Source organism: Zosterops lateralis (genome assembly GCF_965231275.1).
Source record: "Zosterops lateralis genome assembly, chromosome: 7".
NCBI classification, from domain to species: Eukaryota; Metazoa; Chordata; class Aves; order Passeriformes; family Zosteropidae; genus Zosterops; species Zosterops lateralis.
The window spans coordinates 10,492,564-10,510,882 of record NC_139767.1 but is presented as its reverse complement, the minus strand read 5'-3'; the positions used below and the strand labels follow the sequence as shown (position 1 = coordinate 10,510,882).

Here is an 18,319-nt window from a genome sequence, read left to right as displayed (position 1 = left end):
AGATTGGTTTTGTTGGTACTTTTTTCCTTTTAATCATTCAGAGTTCTTGCCAAATGGACATTGCAGTCAGTGAATAATCCATGTGGGATATGTGAATCTCTTTAAAGATTATTCTAGTGTTCGGTAGTGCTTTATGGTGTTGTCCAGAAAGAGAGTTGAATCCAGTTCTGGTTTTATGCTGTTTTGAAATTGTTAGGAAAGGAGATGCCATGTACTAGATTTTGGTTGCAAGTTTCCTCAAATGACTTTGCACTTTCTGCTAGGTAGAAAAATCTACACAAATATAATTTTAATAGTTTCTCTTTTTAACAATTTATTGCTGTAGCAGCTATAGTGGATTGTTTTACCCAAAAAAATTTTGGAGACATGTAGAGCTCAGCCTATTTTTTAAGGGGGAAGTATTCATTTGTTTTAGGTTCTTATGTTTCTGAGCAAGACTGTATCACTAAAAATATCTGTCGAGTTCTGTTTAATTTTCACATTTTAGAACTCATCAATACAAATATATCACAAAAATCTTGGCTCATCAAAGCCATAGTTCATTTCCATGGAAGAGTTTTTACATAGTAAATATTTTTAATGAAGTTTTATCTCTGAAGGTACCAAAGGAAGATTGTGTTCTGGCAGAGCCTTACTTCTTGTGTCAGGAAACACACATTTGACCCAGGATTCTGGAGATTTAGTCCCAAGCCCTTATTTTTGGAATCTGCACTTTGTTTACCAAATGTGGCTTGCCTGTTTTTAATAATGCTTCAGAGATTCAAGAAGTAAATTTACAGTGAGTACTAACTTAAAAGAAGAGTGCTTAGAGGGAAGTCTGTTGAACTAATTGCTTTAAAGTGTATAAATACTGTGCAGTCACATCATTAAATTGTGGCTCTATTCCAGACACTCACAAAATGTAGTTTATTTTCTCTTAGTTGGTGCAGATGTTAGATTGTTGATAATGAGTTGATCCCATGGCCTTTTCTTCAGAGATCACTCATTTTCTTTTGACTTGCATGTGAACCGGATTGTTTGTAAGGATGTTCAGTGTCAGGCACTTCACCGTCCCTGCAGTGTTCCCCTGTGGGATGTGTAGCGTCAGTCTGCAGGTACTGCACAGTTACCTGTTAGTCAGAGTTGTATCTACAGGTCTTAAAAAAGTTTTGTTTTGATTTGAGAGATGGTGAAGAAACCAAGTAGCTCTGAATATTGGTTTTCCTCCAGGAACTGGCAGTCACCATTGAAATACTGAGGCCTTTTCATTTATATTGTAGCTCATCTTTCTTCAGAATGCTTGCCAAGAAGTGATGGCATGACATCAGACAGCAGTGACTGAACCAACCTTTCAGGCACCATTGAGATGCAGCTGACTTATCTTTGTGAATCCCTGTAGTTGAATTAAATACGTGCTGAGGAAGAACTGAATTTCCTCAGTGACTACAGTTGTGCTGTTTTAATGTTCCAGCATTCATGACTTCATGACTTCTTGTTCCTTTACACACTGCACAGTCCTATTCTGCTAGTTCAGCTTTCCAGAGGATTCCGAAGCTGTAAACAGAAGTTATTTAGTTAACTGCAGATCTTCAGGTGAGGATTTTTGGGTGTTGGAGAAAGAGTCATACTCTCTTTGGCCTTCTGCAGTTTCCCACTGATAATTGTGAGGCTCCACACTCGTGCTAGGAGGGAATGTATCCCCATGTGCCCTGAGGGCCTGCTGTAGCTGATAGCAAATCATCTTTATGCATTGCCTGTTGCATTCCCATATTAGCAAATTAAATTAATTTTCTGGCTTCCACCCCTTAGAATTTAGGAGAACTGGTTGGTATCTTCTGTTTTCTACTGAGCTAGCTGTTACAGTATTTCTAGCAACTGCTGTCTGCTTAATGTTACATTCCCACTGCAGGTTAGTTCAAGCATTCTCTATTTGATTAACACTGGGTAAAAACCTTGGACAGGCAGAAAGTTACTGAAGTTGTCTCTCATGTATTTTATATATCTGGTTGGCTATTGTTTTGTAAAATACAGAATTATCTAGTTCACTAGCATTTTTGGTTCCTGCTACTTCAGATCTTATGCATCAGAAGTCCATTTATTATCACTAAAAAACTGTTGACATTTTTAATTTTGAATTGGCAGTTCTTTATATTTTGAAGTAGATTTTCTAGATAGCTACTAAGTCATTGAGTGAACTGCATTCCAGTAGTAACTGAGCAGAAACTAGCAGAACACATGGCTCTCTTGAAATGTTATTCTCTGTTTAACATAGTGATAAAATGTGAAAAGTTGTATGGCTGCAAAATACTTTTTTTTTTTTTTTTTGTAAAATAAGTTTGTGCGTTTGTAATGTTGAAGTACTACAGTAGGTTCAGTTCACCTACGATAAAAATTTCCTGTTTCCTATTGAATTAAAAAATATGCAGCTTAAATCCTTATTTTAAGGATCCAGAATACAGTGCCATGTGTGCAGTCCTGCACACTAATCCTTATATAGCTGTTATACAGAAAATCCAGATCTAGACCATCCAGTTTCCTTCTAGAATCCATGGGTTTAGTTGGTGACTAACATATGGCTGTAGTGTTTGATACTGTATTGGAGATACAGATGATACACTTGCTACTACCTAAATAAGTGAGACACTGTGGATGCACAGAGAAAAAAGTTTAATAAATGTGCAGATCTCATTTTAGAGAACTGATAACAGTTTTAGAAATTAAAAGCTCTTTCTATTGAAACTGCTTGTAATACAGCAATAATAAACAAGCTTTCTGTAGTTTTGGATTTCTAGTAAAGTTTGGAGTGAGTAGCTCCAAGTTTAATTCCAACTGATCTATATTTACTGTTTGGATTGTAACTTTTGTTCATTGTAGTACCAGAGTTTTAATATGGGTTTAGAAAAACATGGAAAAATGGAATTAAATTTGATCATTAAAATATGCTTTAATGACTGCAAAAGCAAACTATTGTCGTCAGCTCTGTTCATTATTTTTAGGGCATTTAAGTTAAAACTTACGGGAAGAAAAGCTGGCTTCTCTGTTCAAGTTAACATGTTTAACAAGACTGTTCCTGTCACATTCACAAAACTCTTCCTTCAGAAGAAAAAAACTTGGGCTGAAGAAAAAGAGCAAATTTCCAAACCTCAGAGCCTTCAGAATGGAGCCCTGCTACTTTATTAGTGTCTTTGAATTGAGTCATTCTAGAGAAAGAAAGAAGGAAATGTCAGTGTTTTAGTTAAAGTAATTGCTTTTGGGAATAGGGGGGGTGAAAAATATTTGAAAACTGAGTTGCAGAATTCTTCTGATGGAAGCTTTTTGCTTTTTCTGTCATTATCCCTTCTCAAACAAAAACTTTACATTTGCATTAAGTCATAAAACAAAGGAAGTAAGCCTGAAAAAAGGTTCAAAGAGGAACTGAAGTTCAAAAATGTTGCAATTTGAGGTTTTTAATATTTGGGGGGTTTAAAATGTTTTGAGTCCTCAAAATGGCTGTTCAACTACCCTTGTGTTTGTAATTTGCTGTCTTGCATCTTATTAGTGTCTGTGTCCTCTGTTTACATTTTGTCAGTGATGACTGATCTATAGCCAATAATAATGCTGATTTCTTTAATTTTTTTTTCAATCTATCCTTTATAAGCATACAAACATTCCAGCCCTAATAGGAAATGTGCATGGACCAAATATTTTGCATTTTGACTTTGTCAGAGGGAGTTGTGCCTTCTATTTTTCATTGATTCAGTTTTGGTCCTAGTGAAATCCTTAATAATAATAATAATAATAATAATAATACTTTAGGTAATTGATAGGGGTTTGAGGTATTTGCATTTCTGCTGCTCACTACATCAACCTTGAGAATAGGAATGAATCTTTACTAGTGGTACATTATTCACTCTAAATTTTTCACTGATGAGCTTACCTGGAATAAATTCACTGATACAAGCTGCCCAGACTAATGATTTTGTCTCAGTGGTGGCCTAACAGGCTGGAAGATGGGAGATGTTCTCCTCTTGGAATCTTCATCCAGTTCTAAATCGTGGGATTGAGCAGGAGTTGTGTCCTGGTTGTGATACACCTTGAATTCTATAGCCCTTTCACGAAGTCTGTGATTTGTATTTTGGAATGTAAAATTACAATACTGCTGCTTTTGCTTATTTTTGAAGTTAATGTAGCATTAAAATAATGATTCCTGTTGCTTTTAACTCACTAGCCAGTGTCCTAACCAGAAAGAGACAGGGTTGTCTCTAAGATAACGTCTGGTATGGATGTTGGTATAGCTGACTGAACTGCAGATTCAGTAATTTAGGATCTTCCTTGAGTTTTGGTTTAGATATTGTTCATACAGACAAGAAACATCTTTTGTTGACCTGTATTGTTTTCATAATTTTCCTTATATTTTATGATTTTAATCAAGAGGAAACTGATCAGGTGCCATCTCCCATTCTTGATCTCCTAAGGCAATGGGGGAGGAAGCGTTTAAACTGCATTATTAAATGGCTTACGCAGATCACACTGGGTTTTATTACTGTAAATAGGCTTTGTGTTCAGATGGGTTTGTCACAGATGTTCCAAACCTCAAGAAGGGTTGTCTTTACAGTTCTAGCAAGAGAGATTTCATCAAACAGGGATGCCAGTAGCACTTGTTTGGCACCAAGGCCATAGAGCCTGCCCTGGCTGTCACATTGACTGCAGCTTAGCACAGAGTCAGGAACAGGGGACATTTCCAAACTGCCATTTCAAGCATGGGGTGGTGTCCTTTTGTTCAATAAGCCTGTTAATGTAACAAGAAGAACAAAAAATGCCTTCCACACAAAAGTTTTCAAACCTCCTCCTGACAAAAGGGAGCAAAGCAGATCATGAGCAAGGGAAGGAACAGCCAGAGATAGACAGCAAGACTTGTTTGTCTCACAGTCTAGTCAAAGCTGCTGTGCAGAACTGCTGCTGCTTCTCATCCTGTGTTGCCAACAGGCAGTCAGTAATCCAGCATGAGGCACACATTCCTGTTGATGTGCTACTCTTGCTGTCTTTGTATCATTTTTCTATTTAATCAGAATAAGAAATGTTGGGGAATCCTGAAAGTTTTCCATGGAAGTAAAGTTCCTTTGGACTCATTGGTCCTTTGGCTGGCTGGCTGTGTCTTCTTTAAAGTCTAAAAATTACATCAAGCTTCAATGAAGGAGTGACATGCCCTTTCAGATGGGGTGCTGTAAATACAACATGCTGGTGAATCACAGTGTAGTTTTAGGGATTTGCTCTTCTCTGATACCCCTTCCCAGAGCCTTTGCATTTTGGGTCACTGAAAGTAGATTGTTTTGTAGTTTGTATCCACTTTGCAACAGGAAATTGCAGCTCTTTAAGCAGCTCTTGAATCTTAAGAATCTTGTGATCCTGTGTCTCTCCTGAGTCATTCAAGTGTTTTGATGCAGTTTTGAACTCCTGTGGGGGATGCTGCTCATTCTTGCTGATTCTGTTTAGTTTTCTTTATTTTGGTTTGTGCAACCTTTGGTTTCATTAGTGAGTTGAGTCAAGTCTGCAATGACAGCTGTTGACTGATTTCCAACTTAGAAGCTTTAGCTACTTATACTTATCTAGGGTTGCACAAAATATGGACCATTGCTTTTATCTGTAACTGTGATTCTTCATGGTGTTGTAAGAGTTTGTTTATACTATGGAAAATCCTGTCTTGGTGAGAGGGTTGAAATGTTGTGTAATCCTTGTCATGAAGAATTCAAAATACGTGTTCAAAATGCCCCCACTATTATGTAGCTATTTTAAGTTAAATAAAAATGAAAAAGCAGCCTGCTGACAACTGGACTAGTGCTGCAAAAAGTTGTTTTGCTTGCAGCTATCTTACTCATGCCATGGCTTCATACAGGCAGTTACAATGAATCGTAAGGAGTGTGTAGAATGAAGCAGCAGGATTCTCAAGGTTGAGTGCACAGTTTACATGTATGGCTGATATGGCAACAGTTCCAGGATAACCTTTACTGAAAAAAAGTAGTGTTTAGGAGCAATTTCTGTGTGAGAAGACTTTTGTAGGAAGATGAAGAATTCTGCGTATTTAATGTTTTCCTAAGTTTTAATCAAGAAGACAACACTTGAGCATTTCCTTTCTGTTTCAGCACCTGGGAGCTTGTTTTAAAGACTGCAGTAATTACAGCTTCAGTTCTAGGCTCTGCACTAGGTGATTTTAATTTTTTTTCCAGAATTAAGTGACTTTAAACCATAAAGTGTGTTTCAAAAGGTTGTAGTCTCTAGACTTATTATTCCTGCTAAATTACTTAAATAAAAAGTTAGATTGCTTTGCTTGCATTAGAACATAAGCCCACAAATAGTTAACACCTAACTTGGAGCTATTTTTTATAGAAAATATTAGTATTTTCATTAAGGTATATATATTTCAATGAAAAAAGCAGAAAAGCCTTTTGAATTTAAATGTTCATTTAATCTATAATGGTGTTATGAATCTTTGGTTTTCTCTGGTTGGCTCTTAATTTCTTTAGGTGCAGTCTAAAAATAAAGAGGCAAATTTCTGACAGTTCATCCTGGGAGTAGCTGGACCATAGAAAATAACCATGTTCTTTTTTTTCCCCCGTGCATTTTTGTGCTCTGCATCAGGTGTAATACAGTTACAATTGACTTGCAATAGCTAATAGAAGAGTAATGAGAGCCCTTAAAACTATATTGCATTTTTAGGCCCTAAAGAAAGGTTTACCTAGAAAGCAGTGTTGAAAGTCTGTGGCTGTACCAACTAAGGTGAGTTTAACAGAGGAGAAAAGGATTCTGTTGGTTTAATACCCAGGAGTAATGGGAAACAAAGTTTTGTAAATTTATTTGTATATAGTGTTGAAAAAGTCTTTCCCATATGAAATGAGGAATATTTCAGTGTAATTTTTTTTTTGGTGTTTTGCAGAACCAGTTACATTGGTTAATTTTCATGATGAAGATTCTTAGTGATTTTTCTGGACAAGGAATTACTACATGTTTTTATATGGTTACACTGTGTTCATGTTTGTTTTTTTTTTCCTCTGGAAGAAAGTCCCTGTAGAAAGGAAATAGGAGCCAACTCTGAAATCTAAAATAAGGACTAAACAGCTTTTCATTTGCCTTTCTACCCTTTGAGATGCCAGAAGCAATTTCCTCTTGAAGCTGACTTCCTTTCTGGAAGTGATTTTCGTCTCCAACCATGTTGAGGCTCTTTTCTCATTCTTTCATTCTGACTAACTTGCTTTTTTCCTGTCTGACTTTCTGCTGCAGTTGGGAACTTCTGGAGGTAAGTAATGACAGACAAGTTTCTTTCTAACTTTCTTTTTCAGTTCTTCTTCCCCCTTTGCCCCCCCTCACCCGGTCAGTCTAGAAGGACAAACAAAGCACTATTGGTGTCCTCTGCAAGAGAGCACTGATAGGGGCTGGCTGTAAATTGACGTGGCATGGAAAATCTCTGCTAGTTTGGAGCAGCTCTAACGTTGCTGCGAAATCAAGCCTACTCCTAACCAAGTTTGTAGCTTGAAATCAGCACGAGCTTACTGCTTCTATATTAAAAATGAATGGAAAGTACCTTTGCTCTTTGGTCTGGGAACTGGACTTTTTCTCTGTTTGGATTTACAGCTAATAGAAAAAAAAGATCAAGGGGAATTATTTGGTTCCTTTTTCTTTCCTGTAGTAAGAGCAACACATCTTGCTGCTCCCCCCACCTTTTCCTGCGACTTAATCATTTGCAGATCTTGCCATGGGGTGCGGACTGAGAAAGCTGGAAGACCCAGATGATAGCAGCCCTGGAAAAATCTTTTCTACACTGAAGAGACCACAAGTTGAAACAAAGACGGATTCTGCTTATGAATATATATTGCTGGATTTTACTTTAGAAGGTATTTTTTTTATGCTGTATCTTTACTATTTTGAAATAAGAAGGAACAGGGTTTAACTTAGTTTTGTCTTGTTTGACTTACAGTAAATCTTAGGCACTTTTATCAAAGCTAGCCAAAATGTAAGACTTTTATTTTGAAACACAAATCATGACGAAGGTTCTTACTTGTATAAAATTACAATGGAAACTGCTGAAGTATTTTTAACAACCAAGCCCTCCAAATTATACAACTGTCCTTGTTAAGGAAGCTGGCTAAAAACTGTTAAGAGATTTTTCCTAGTTTCCTGTGAGTCAGATACTGCCGTCCGTAGTCGCTTTGAATAATGGTTGTCTGAATTCAGTGTGACGGTTCAGAAAATACACTGTGCCTGAGCCTTAATTGAATAACAATTTTTTAAATGCACTCAACTTCCGAAAACAGGCTGTCATTGTCCTTGTTACTTTATGCAGAAGTAAGTCTGTTCCTTAGTTGTATATTAGGAGTAACTTCCCCTCTTGCGCCCACCGCAGTCTCCTGGTGGATGTTTCTGTAAGAGTCTGACTTTTGTCTTACTTTTTTTCTCCAAATGCTTTACTCGTAGTTGTTGAATAGTCTTTTGAAATTGTCACTGAAATGAAACAAAATCTGTATGCATAGCTAGAGGCAGACAGTGCTCTGTGGGATACTTCCTTCCCGAGGGTGTCCCATCTCTTAACAGAGCGACTCCCTGTTCCACAAAGTTGAAAACATAAACAAGCCCAGATGGCTGCCCTCAGAGAGCAGACAGCTCAGTTTTACAGTCACTTTATAGTAACTTGCATTTTGTAACAACCCAATCTACTGGAAATGCTTAATAACAAGGATTTGAAGTAAATGTTGTTACTAGAAGGGTTGGATAAAGGGAAACAGTGTAAGTGCAGGTCTTACTGCAATTACAGAAACTTTTTCATAAACAAAACTTGGCTTCTGATTAGTTTTAACTCTAGTAATATTTTTATTTAAAATACAGGAGTCTTTTCATTAAAAAACTGCAACATACTAATAGAAGATATGTTCTACTAGGTTATAGCACTGGAAATCTGTGTTCTGTTTATTTACACAAAAAGTTTCTCACTGGCTTTTTCCTTTTGAAGAAACAAAACTGTTGAGTAAGTAGTAGTAAGATGTTGGAAATACAAGCTGGGCTGCTTAATGCGTACATGGATTACCTACTAATCTACTAATATAGAAAGGATAATTTTTTTGGAAACTGAAGAGCATTTGGTGTTCTTTAATATCTTAAATAGCCTCTGTTCCAGATAGTTTTGCTGTGTTTTCAAGTTACAGTGTCTAGTAGTGTTGTATAAATTATTTGTCGTAAACGTGGTTGTGACTTTTTAAGTAAAAGCCCATCAAACAAGTGCAGTTAAAGGTGTATCTCTTTTTTAATAACCTAGCAGTACAGCAGTAAAGATTCATTTTCTATTGTTTTGTCTGATAATCAGAATTGCTTACCTTCAGGGGAATTATGAATATTTAAATAATATTTAATATGAATAATTAAATAACTGAGATCAGTTTCAGGTAATTGCCTCACTTTTTTTTAGGTTTCTCACTGGAAATAAGGGGATTTGTAAACACAGGTATCTTTCTCTTGAGGGGATTTGTAAACACAGGTATCTCTCTCTTGAATGGTTCTAGCTATGTGTGTACATAACCTTAAAATATATATATATGTATTTTGTTTTTACGTCTCTATTTTTTAGAGCTAAGACGAATACAGAAAAAAACCCTGTAGTGTGTATATACTGTCTTGGAGGCATTTTTCAATTCTGAATGTTTCTGAAATGGGAGAATGGCTCCAGTACTGTGAAGAATATATTGAGCTTTTTTCTTTCTTCCTTGTATTTCAGTTAGCTTGTTCATGTACTTGTTGCAATTTGAATATCCTTTGGCTAAATGAAACTGAGAGCCCTTTATCACTTCAGACCAAAGTTTTTGCTCTGCTGTCAAGTTGTGTATTTATGGCACTCATTCTGCTTTGCCTACTTCCGGAGCAAAGTCTTCCCCTGCACAGGAGATTTCTGTGTACCTGAGTGATTTCTGGCCACTGGATCTTGCACCAAGTAAAACAGAAAAACCTGCACTTACTGATATTTTAAGGTCTTAGAGTAAACCATATCCTGCATCAAGATAAAAGTATAGCAAGCATAAATGTATTACTTCAATTCAGCATGCCTTATTCTGTGCTGTAGCAGGTATATGCAATGAGAGGTAAAATGAGCCTGCTGGGGAAACTTTGGGCAGTCCCTGATCTCTCCCAGGCCATGATGCAGATTAGGTCAACCAAGTCTGAATTTGCTGGCTGGAGTCCCTGTACATCTTAACTAGTTATTAGCTGTGCACTGAACCTTGGCTTCTCCCTTCCTGGTCCCCAAAATGCTCCCATCCCTACTGTAAATATTTGCTTTGAGTTCCATGGAGGATGATGTCCATCAGGGGAATCCCAAACAAGAAAATTAAAGCCAATCTTTTATTTTGTTAGAATGGAACAGTACAAAGAAAAGGTAGCAGTGGACACTAAAGTGTGATTTTAAATGCTGGTCACTGACTGTAAATTCCAAGGTCTCAGTCATGAGGCATGTTCCAATCAAACAAATAGCTGCTATGGTTTGAAGTCAGTTTAACCAGAAAGTAGGGATAGTTTATATATTTCTACTAAGCAGAATGCTTATGCTTTATCCACTACCCTCCTATTAGGGAACAGAAGAAATACTGATGCAGCCTACTAAGATGACATGCTGTCACGTTCTTGTCACTCTGAATACCAGTATGAATATGTATGAAATAGCTGTTTTGTCATCCTCTTCAGTATCTGAGGCTTACTATGAAGCTAGAAAGTTACCTGGAGTTGTTATTGCTACAGTATTTTGGCTACCTGCTGAGAGCACATCAGGAAGAACTTTTTTTTATGAAAAGGTTTAAGACATTTATAATATCAGGGAAGTGATGATCATATTGCATCATTCCTGCTTTTTTGGCCTGTGGGCTATGGAGCAGTTATTTATCAATACATGTCTCCCAGTTTTACAGTGAGTGGAACCATGGGATGAAGGTATTGCTAATGACAAAATATCATCTGTTTACAAAAGGGGAGTTGTGATACACTGTCTGCTTAAAGAAGAAGTGCAACAGCCCTGTCATTATGACTGAGAATGACTGACAGTTTGGTTTAATAAGTTGAATTTACTGGCTATCACAAATAAATTATCAGTATATATGTTGGTGATAATTTTCTGTGGTATAAATTATTCTAGTTCCTCTTGATGGCTTTTCTGTTAAGTCTCTTACAGTGACAAGCGAAGTAGGCCACCATTCCTTTGTCCCTTTAGTAGAAATAGGTGTTAAAAAGCATTTGAGTGTTGTTGAAATACTACTTTCTGATAGTTTTGTGGTCTTTTTTTAAAGCCCTACATAAGTGTATGTATGTCAATGTTATCCTCATTTTATAGTGGGACAGCAGTATAGAGAGGCTTTACAGAACACTACTCATGAATCAGCAGTTCTAATTCAATTAATTAGAATAAAATATTGGTGCAAACTAAGGAGTCATATCTCTGGTTTATGATAGTTTAAAACAGTAGGATAGACAAACATTGTGACTTGCTGTCTTAGGTCCTTAAGTTCTTTGCAATTGCCAACCTGTACTATAATGCAGATAGACAAGAGCAGGTAAGAATAAGAAATTAACTCAACAAAGTGCTGAGATATTTATGTAATTACATTTATTTTATACATTTTTTTAATTACAGAATTAAAGGAGAGTTGGTGTATTTAATTATTTTCAGTTGTATGGTTTGAAAGGGAATGTTCAGGGCAGCACATTAAAGTTGTTTGTATCTTGGAAAAAGTGTTGCGAGGTCACTTAGTTTTGATTGAGGTATCCTTTAATGCAGATGGGCACTGGTCTTACTGCATAGAAAGTTCTGCAAAGAGGGACCCATCAGAATCCAGACAAGTAGGCTGCTTGGAGCAGGGGTCACCAATAGACCAGCAGATTTCCAGCCAGGCTGTTTTGTTATCAGAGCTCCTAAGTGCAAAGGATGAAAGCTTTGGCAAATCTGTGCTGGCATAATTACTCTTCCGCTGCTGTTTGTGTATGAGTATTGATTTCCTGCTTTCTGAGAGCATCTAGAGTTCCAGCTATACTTGAGAGAAACAGGAATTAGTGACCCATCTGACTGACTGTAGCAGAATATGTAATCTGTTGCCAGTGTGGAATCTTCCTTTTCTCTCTGCAAAAGCTGTGGACTGTTCAAAAGAGGTTTTCCAAGAAGTTTTTCCTTTATCTCTGTAGTTTTCCCTAACAATAATGTGTTATCCAGGTGCTGCCTATTGATAAAAAATGCCTGCACATGCTGAGAGGGACCCTCCTTAGAAATCAGTGACAGCACAAAGTTACTTAGGTGATGTGTAAGTCTGTTGAAATAAAGGAACTGGGACTGTCAAAATGTCCATTGATACTCCACAGATCACTTATAAGGGAAAAAAAAAAGGAAACAAATCAATTGTCATAGATGTAAATCTGTTATGTGGGAATTTACCTCAAAACTAGAGTTGAGGGGATACTGCATCACTATGTTTAAAGCTTTGGCTAGACAAGTAGTCGCTTTGTTATGTTCAGCTCTATTATGTGTTTAGATGTTAACACAGCTTTTAAACCAGCTTGGCAGACCTTGATCAAACAGAAAATGTTGCCAAGTGTGTTAAAAATAGATCATATTAAGTTGTAAAAATAGGTATTTGAAGTAGTTGAATAGTGTTGAATCATCTGTGAATCTGCTTTTTCTTGTATAGATAGAACTGTAGTTTTTTAGTAAATGCCTGGGGATAGGTTTTGTGTGGTTTACATAAAAGGAACTCACCCAAAACGTTTATACACGTACACAGTATCATGTGCCTCTCTTCTGCTTTCAATGCTTTTTAGCTTCCTCAAATCCAGAAGTTATCAAGATCAGTTCTGTGTTGGATATAGCATCTCAGGTGGAAGAATATTACAGCAAGGGCTATGTTGTGGGAGCTGTTCATCCCATCATGCTGCCAATTGGACGGAGGAGGAATTTCCCTGCAAGTCACATGTATCGAGTGGTGCTCTCACGATTAAAACTAAGGTAACAGTGAGATAACTTGAATACACTGATCCTTTACTGTAGCCATTTGTGAGTGGACTGCTCAGTATTCATAACTTATCAATTTGAAATGAGCACCTCAGATTAGCCAGTTAGTAATGTTTTTAATTCATGCTGAGCACACAACAAGCTAATGTTTCCTTTGCCTTGGTAAATATCCTAACACAAACCCGAAGTGTAATATCATCTGCCTTAAAATTTGCAGCAAATAAAAGATTAGCCAAAATACTACAAGAGTAATAAGCTACTTTAAACTATCTCATGCCTGCTTTTTCTTGGTTTTCAAAACTTTTGTCCTTTCCCAGGGAAAAATGACGTCGTTTGTGAATTAGTTTATCAGGGAGAGTTTGGGGTTTTTCCTTATTAAGAAGGAAAGCATCATGCTGGATCAGAGGTCATATAAAAGCTTAGTTTCGACACTGAGGGAGAGGCAAGAGCTTGTTTGTGTTCCAGATCCATGATCTTGTTTATTACTCCTGTTTTTACTGCATGGTAATCACCATATGATCCTAAAGAACACCTACAAAGCAATGTTACCATTCATAAGTTCCTTTGAATGCAAAGAAGATAACCTCTTGTTCTTATTTTGAATAATTAGAAAAGTGGATTTCTTAGAGCATTAAAAGCTGTCAAGCTTCCCTTTCTCTCCTGAGTCCTTACATGATGCACAAAAGTTCTTGCCTTTATTTGAGGGCTAGGAGGGTGTGAATTGGAAGCTGCCTTGCTGCCACTCCATAATGCTTTCCTAAAACATTCATTTGAGAGAAAGTCTCAAACCCTTTGATGAAACAAGCATTGTCCAGAGTATATGCTGCTCATGCAACTTAGCCTTTATAAATTCATCTGCAAACAAGGCGAATGCTGTTCCTGTGGGCAAAAAGGTTGAGTAAGAAAGCAAAATCTTGCCCTGGAGCTGAGGCTTCCAAGAGCTGACACTGCCAGCACACAGCTCCCACAATTTGCCTTATCCCTGTAGATGTGGCATCCTTTGGAAGTTGTTTGAACCTTTAGGCCCTTGAATGGCTGAAGGATGAGACTCTGTAGCCTGTGTGTGAAAGTAGTGTAGATTGCAGTTTCCTTCCCAGGTGCCACATGTACCAAGGCTGGTTTTGCTGTAGGCAAATACACCTCCTCCAACTAGTGTTTGGAAAGTAAACTTTTATATTTGAATGTGTCTAATTGATGTTCTTTTCTAAATGAAATGATTATACAAAGGAAGCGTCAAATAAAATCCCATTATATTATTGGCATACACTAAATATTGTCTGACTAATAACACAGCTGGCTTTAGCTGAAACATGAGTGTAATTCTGTAACTTTAAATGGAAGTTAAAGTTTGTCAGCTTAAATATGAGAGATTTAAACATTATTTTACCCTCAGTACATGTTTTTGTATTGTATTCCTAGTATTTGCCTACGCTGTTTCATTTAGCAGCTGCAGCTCTGCTTTAGTTAGAAAACTAAGCAGCAGGATGTTAACAGAGTAAAAGGACCATTTCTATTCATGGTGTGTTTTCTACAAAACTGAACCTGCTTTGTGCTTGCTAAATTTATAGTTTAAATTCGTGTGGTTTGCATTGTCAGAGATTTTTGCCTTTGTTTATTACAAAGGCAGAGCTGTTTGTCAGTAAAGCTCAATTTCCAAAATACCTCTCTGCATGGTCTTCAGATGAAATTCCTGTTAAATATTAATATTCCTATCCTGGCATTGAAACACATAGTACCTGCCACTTTGTATAAGAAATAGAACAAAACACCAAAACCCACTAAGTTTTAAAAAGTATGAAGAAGCATTGTCAGGATTTCATTCATAACTATTCCAAAAGAAAAGAATTCTGTATGCAAGCATTTGCTCAAGTTAGCAGCAAACTCCTGACAAAGACTGCTTTCTTTCTGTGTTCTAGCCAGAAGCACACAGCACCCAGAGGACAAAGGCACCCCAGGCTGGTGATTGAAGAATGTCCTTTAACATATGAAACACTGACAAATGAAGTAGTGAAAGAACTGCTAGAAAAGGTAATGGAGGTTTTTTCCAACTTCTCTTCAGATTTTTTTGTTTCTATCATACATGTAAGTTACATTTAGTGGTTGTGGTTTTAGTTTTGTGTTTATTTTATAGAAGCTACAAAACTTTGAGAAAAGTGAGAAAAGAGATACGTTTTGTAATGTAGGACTAAATATCCCTGTAAAGCGTTTGAAGTCTTCACTGAAAGCAGAATCAGTCCCAAGCCTGGTCACTCTTTATAAAATACTTGTATGATATGTGAAGTTTTATGTTTTTTCTGAGTTAAGTACCTAAGAAGAAATGTTCTTTAACAAAAATTATAACATATATAGGAACTATAATAAATATTTACTTGGCACAGCTTTTGAAAACATTGTATAGTTACAGTAAACTTCTACTGGAATGCACTTATAGTTCTGATTCTTTTTGTGTTTAACTTCCTCTGCAAAATTGAAGACTTGCTGAAACAGGAAGCTATTGTTATTACAAGAGTTAGTGATATCTTTTGCATTAGTTGCCAAGGAAGGTAGTAGAACAAAAAGCATATTGGAAATGTTCTGAAATTTCAGAGATCATTAGAGTTGTTTATATTTTCTAAATGGCTTGTTTTGACTTTGACAGGTGTTTCAAATTTGAAATGTGATTACATTATGCATTTATAATATATATACCTATTCTAGCTTGGTGATGTAGTGTGCCAGACAAAGATTAAAAGGAAAAACACACTTTAAATGAGCAGTGATGGAGTCTTGGAAGCATATCTGTTACAGAAGTAGTGTGTGAGAATAATTTGATTTTAAAATGCTCTCAGTTTTAAAAAGACAGCCATTATTCCAGTCAGAGCTTATTGTTTCAGATCTTTTAAAAAAATACTAAGATTTTGTGGTGTTTCAGCAAAAACATTATTACATTGTCTGTTTTTCTCTGTTCCTTGTTAAATTTGAAACTATTTTGGTTGTCCTTGAAGCAGCAGCTCTGTATAGTTATAACCACAGTGATTGGCATATTGTATCATTGCTGTACAAAATAATGGCAGTAGATAGACTAAAGTGTCACTATCATTATACCAAAAAGAGATTGTAGTACCATCAGTTGTTGGATTTTTACCCACTTGGGGGATTAATAGTTTATGTGAGTAAACTGAATAGAGATCCTTCCCTCTCTGCCCTCGCTTAATCCAGTACTTCCCCTGTGATGTCTTCTTTCTGAGCTGAAGCTCCTGTATCTACCTGTGAAGACTTTACTTCCCAGGGGAGCTTGTAGTACAGGATGTCAGTGGGGTCACCTTCCTAAAAAGCAGCACTCCTTAAACCAGGAAAAGAAAGCGGCTCCAAGAGCAGACACATCCCACAGGTGACACAGATGGTACAGTTGTGTATTGGGACTTCAGTGCAGAGTAGACATCACTGGCTGAAATAAGAGGATTTCCATTTACTTCTAGCTCCTTCCTCTCCCTACTCCTCCACTATCCTCAGTAATAACAAAGCTGTGTAGCCTCCAAGGGAGCCAGGGAGTGGTTGACTCATGGAATGACTCATGGCTCATGACAGAGGTACTTCTGTGCCATTAGAGGTCAGTATTTTTAGTATTGCTGGCATCACATATTTAAAGAAGTACTATTTATTGCTCTACTGTACTGCTTATCAATACAACAGAGTAAATAAAATACCTTGGGTTTGTTCTAAATGAAGGATTTTGTATACTCTGAAGTCAGTACTAGTGTTAGCCACCTTTCTTGGCCTGACTCCAAAGACATGCTGGAAAACTTCCATTTACTTTGAAACAGGGGCAGCATCAAAGACAAGTCACCCTTATGTAAAACAGGGTTATGCCTTTATGTCCTCAGCAGTTTAGTAAAGTGGTTCATGTATGTACAAGTTTTAAAGAAGAAAAAGGTATATGCAATTCTAAAATGACTTTGCAGCTAAGTTTATGTTGTATTACAGGTTAATGAAGCTGCTAAAAGAGGAAAGAAGTTTGTGGGATTTGTAACACAACATTTTCCTCAGCCTAAAGCCTGTAATGGAACAAGCACAGATGGAGGTGCAGAGCTGGAGTCAACGCTGGGCAGAAGAAATAGGGAACACAGAAGAGAAAACTTTGATGAAAACTATAAAAACTGGAATGAAGGGACATTGAGCGGTCACTCGTCTGAGAGTGGGATCGAGGAGGAAATGCATGGAGAAAGCAGACTGTTAGAGGATTCAGATTTCCAGTTTGGAAAAGAAGTCAGCCCTTCTAAACCACGAAAAGGAGATGGTAATAAATGCTGCTTGTTAGTTGCAGAAATAAGGTATTTTATTGAGTTGTCGAGGTGTTGGAAAAAATAGAAGAACATCATTTTCAGTTGTATCAAATACTGGTTTTGGAAATGCCTCTACACATGCATACGTAAATGCATACATATTTCTAAAAGAATTACCAGTAAAAGAAGCAGAAGGAATACTTACCTTCTGCTTTATGTATGTGAGCTGTGGTAATATATTAAAATGATATTTCAGTTTTCATATAGACTATTATAGATTTACTATCAGAATTCTAGTTTGCAGTTTAAAGAAAAAAAGAAAACCACAAACAAACCCCCCAATATTGCCCACAGTGTAATTGTAGCTTGAAATGTGGTGCAAACAGAAAGGGGTTTTGTTCAATATGTGTATAACAAACATGTGGCAGTAAAAATCCTTCCTTTTAGAAGGATGCAATTATTATAAAATATTTTCTGCAATGCACATGTAGTTTTACTAATATTAAATTATAAACACATAATGATTTCCAAGTGTATTTTGTGATTCCAGTTGTGCCTGTTTCAAAGCTGACAACAAAGAGCCCCTTCCAGCTAGAGCCATAATTTTACATGCTTCCAGGCAACTCACATAATGTACAGCAAATAAATCCGTTCATAATGGATTCTTTCTGGTTAACGTGCCTTCAAGAAGTGTCCTGAAAGGGATCACTGAAATTAATGCATTGACCATGAAATCGAAGACAATAATTGTTACAAAATGAATTTCTTAGTGAAAAATAAGCATTAGAAGTATAGGAAGGAAAAGCATAATTGAAAAAATGTTGATGTTGTGATAGACAACTTTGCTATAGAAGAATGAGGTGCTTGGTGTAGTCTGTGTAAAAAATGGTCTGAAATATTGACTTCTGGTACTGAAATTCTAAGGCCTCCTGGCTGCAAAGTTGAGAAGGTAAAAAGGAAGAAATAATCTAAGTCAGAGAACTAATGCAAGACAGTATTGTGTGGAAAGCAGGCAGCATGAAACTTTCATGTCAGGCTGCATTCCTGGATGAGCCAGACATGTTTTGATTGCTCTCAA

General features: G+C 36.8%; 1 protein-coding gene across 2 annotated transcripts in view; it reads left to right on the top strand.

The window, feature by feature from the left end:
• The first annotated feature begins 6,741 nt into the window (after positions 1 to 6,741).
• Positions 6,742 to 18,319, top strand: part of RFTN2 (raftlin family member 2) — a 31,460-nt gene continuing 19,882 nt past the window's right edge. The window contains exons 1-5 of one of the 2 annotated variants that reach the window (XM_083865394.1): positions 6,742 to 7,249; positions 7,698 to 7,844; positions 12,790 to 12,973; positions 14,896 to 15,007; positions 16,943 to 17,255. In XM_083865394.1, coding sequence (XP_083721520.1) covers positions 7,706 to 7,844; positions 12,790 to 12,973; positions 14,896 to 15,007; positions 16,943 to 17,255 — 748 coding nt within the window. In that variant the 5' untranslated portion in view covers positions 6,742 to 7,249; positions 7,698 to 7,705. Of the gene's footprint in view, positions 7,250 to 7,639; positions 7,845 to 12,789; positions 12,974 to 14,895; positions 15,008 to 16,942; positions 17,256 to 18,319 lie in introns of both variants that reach the window. The other variant, XM_083865393.1, reaches the window with a different exon arrangement.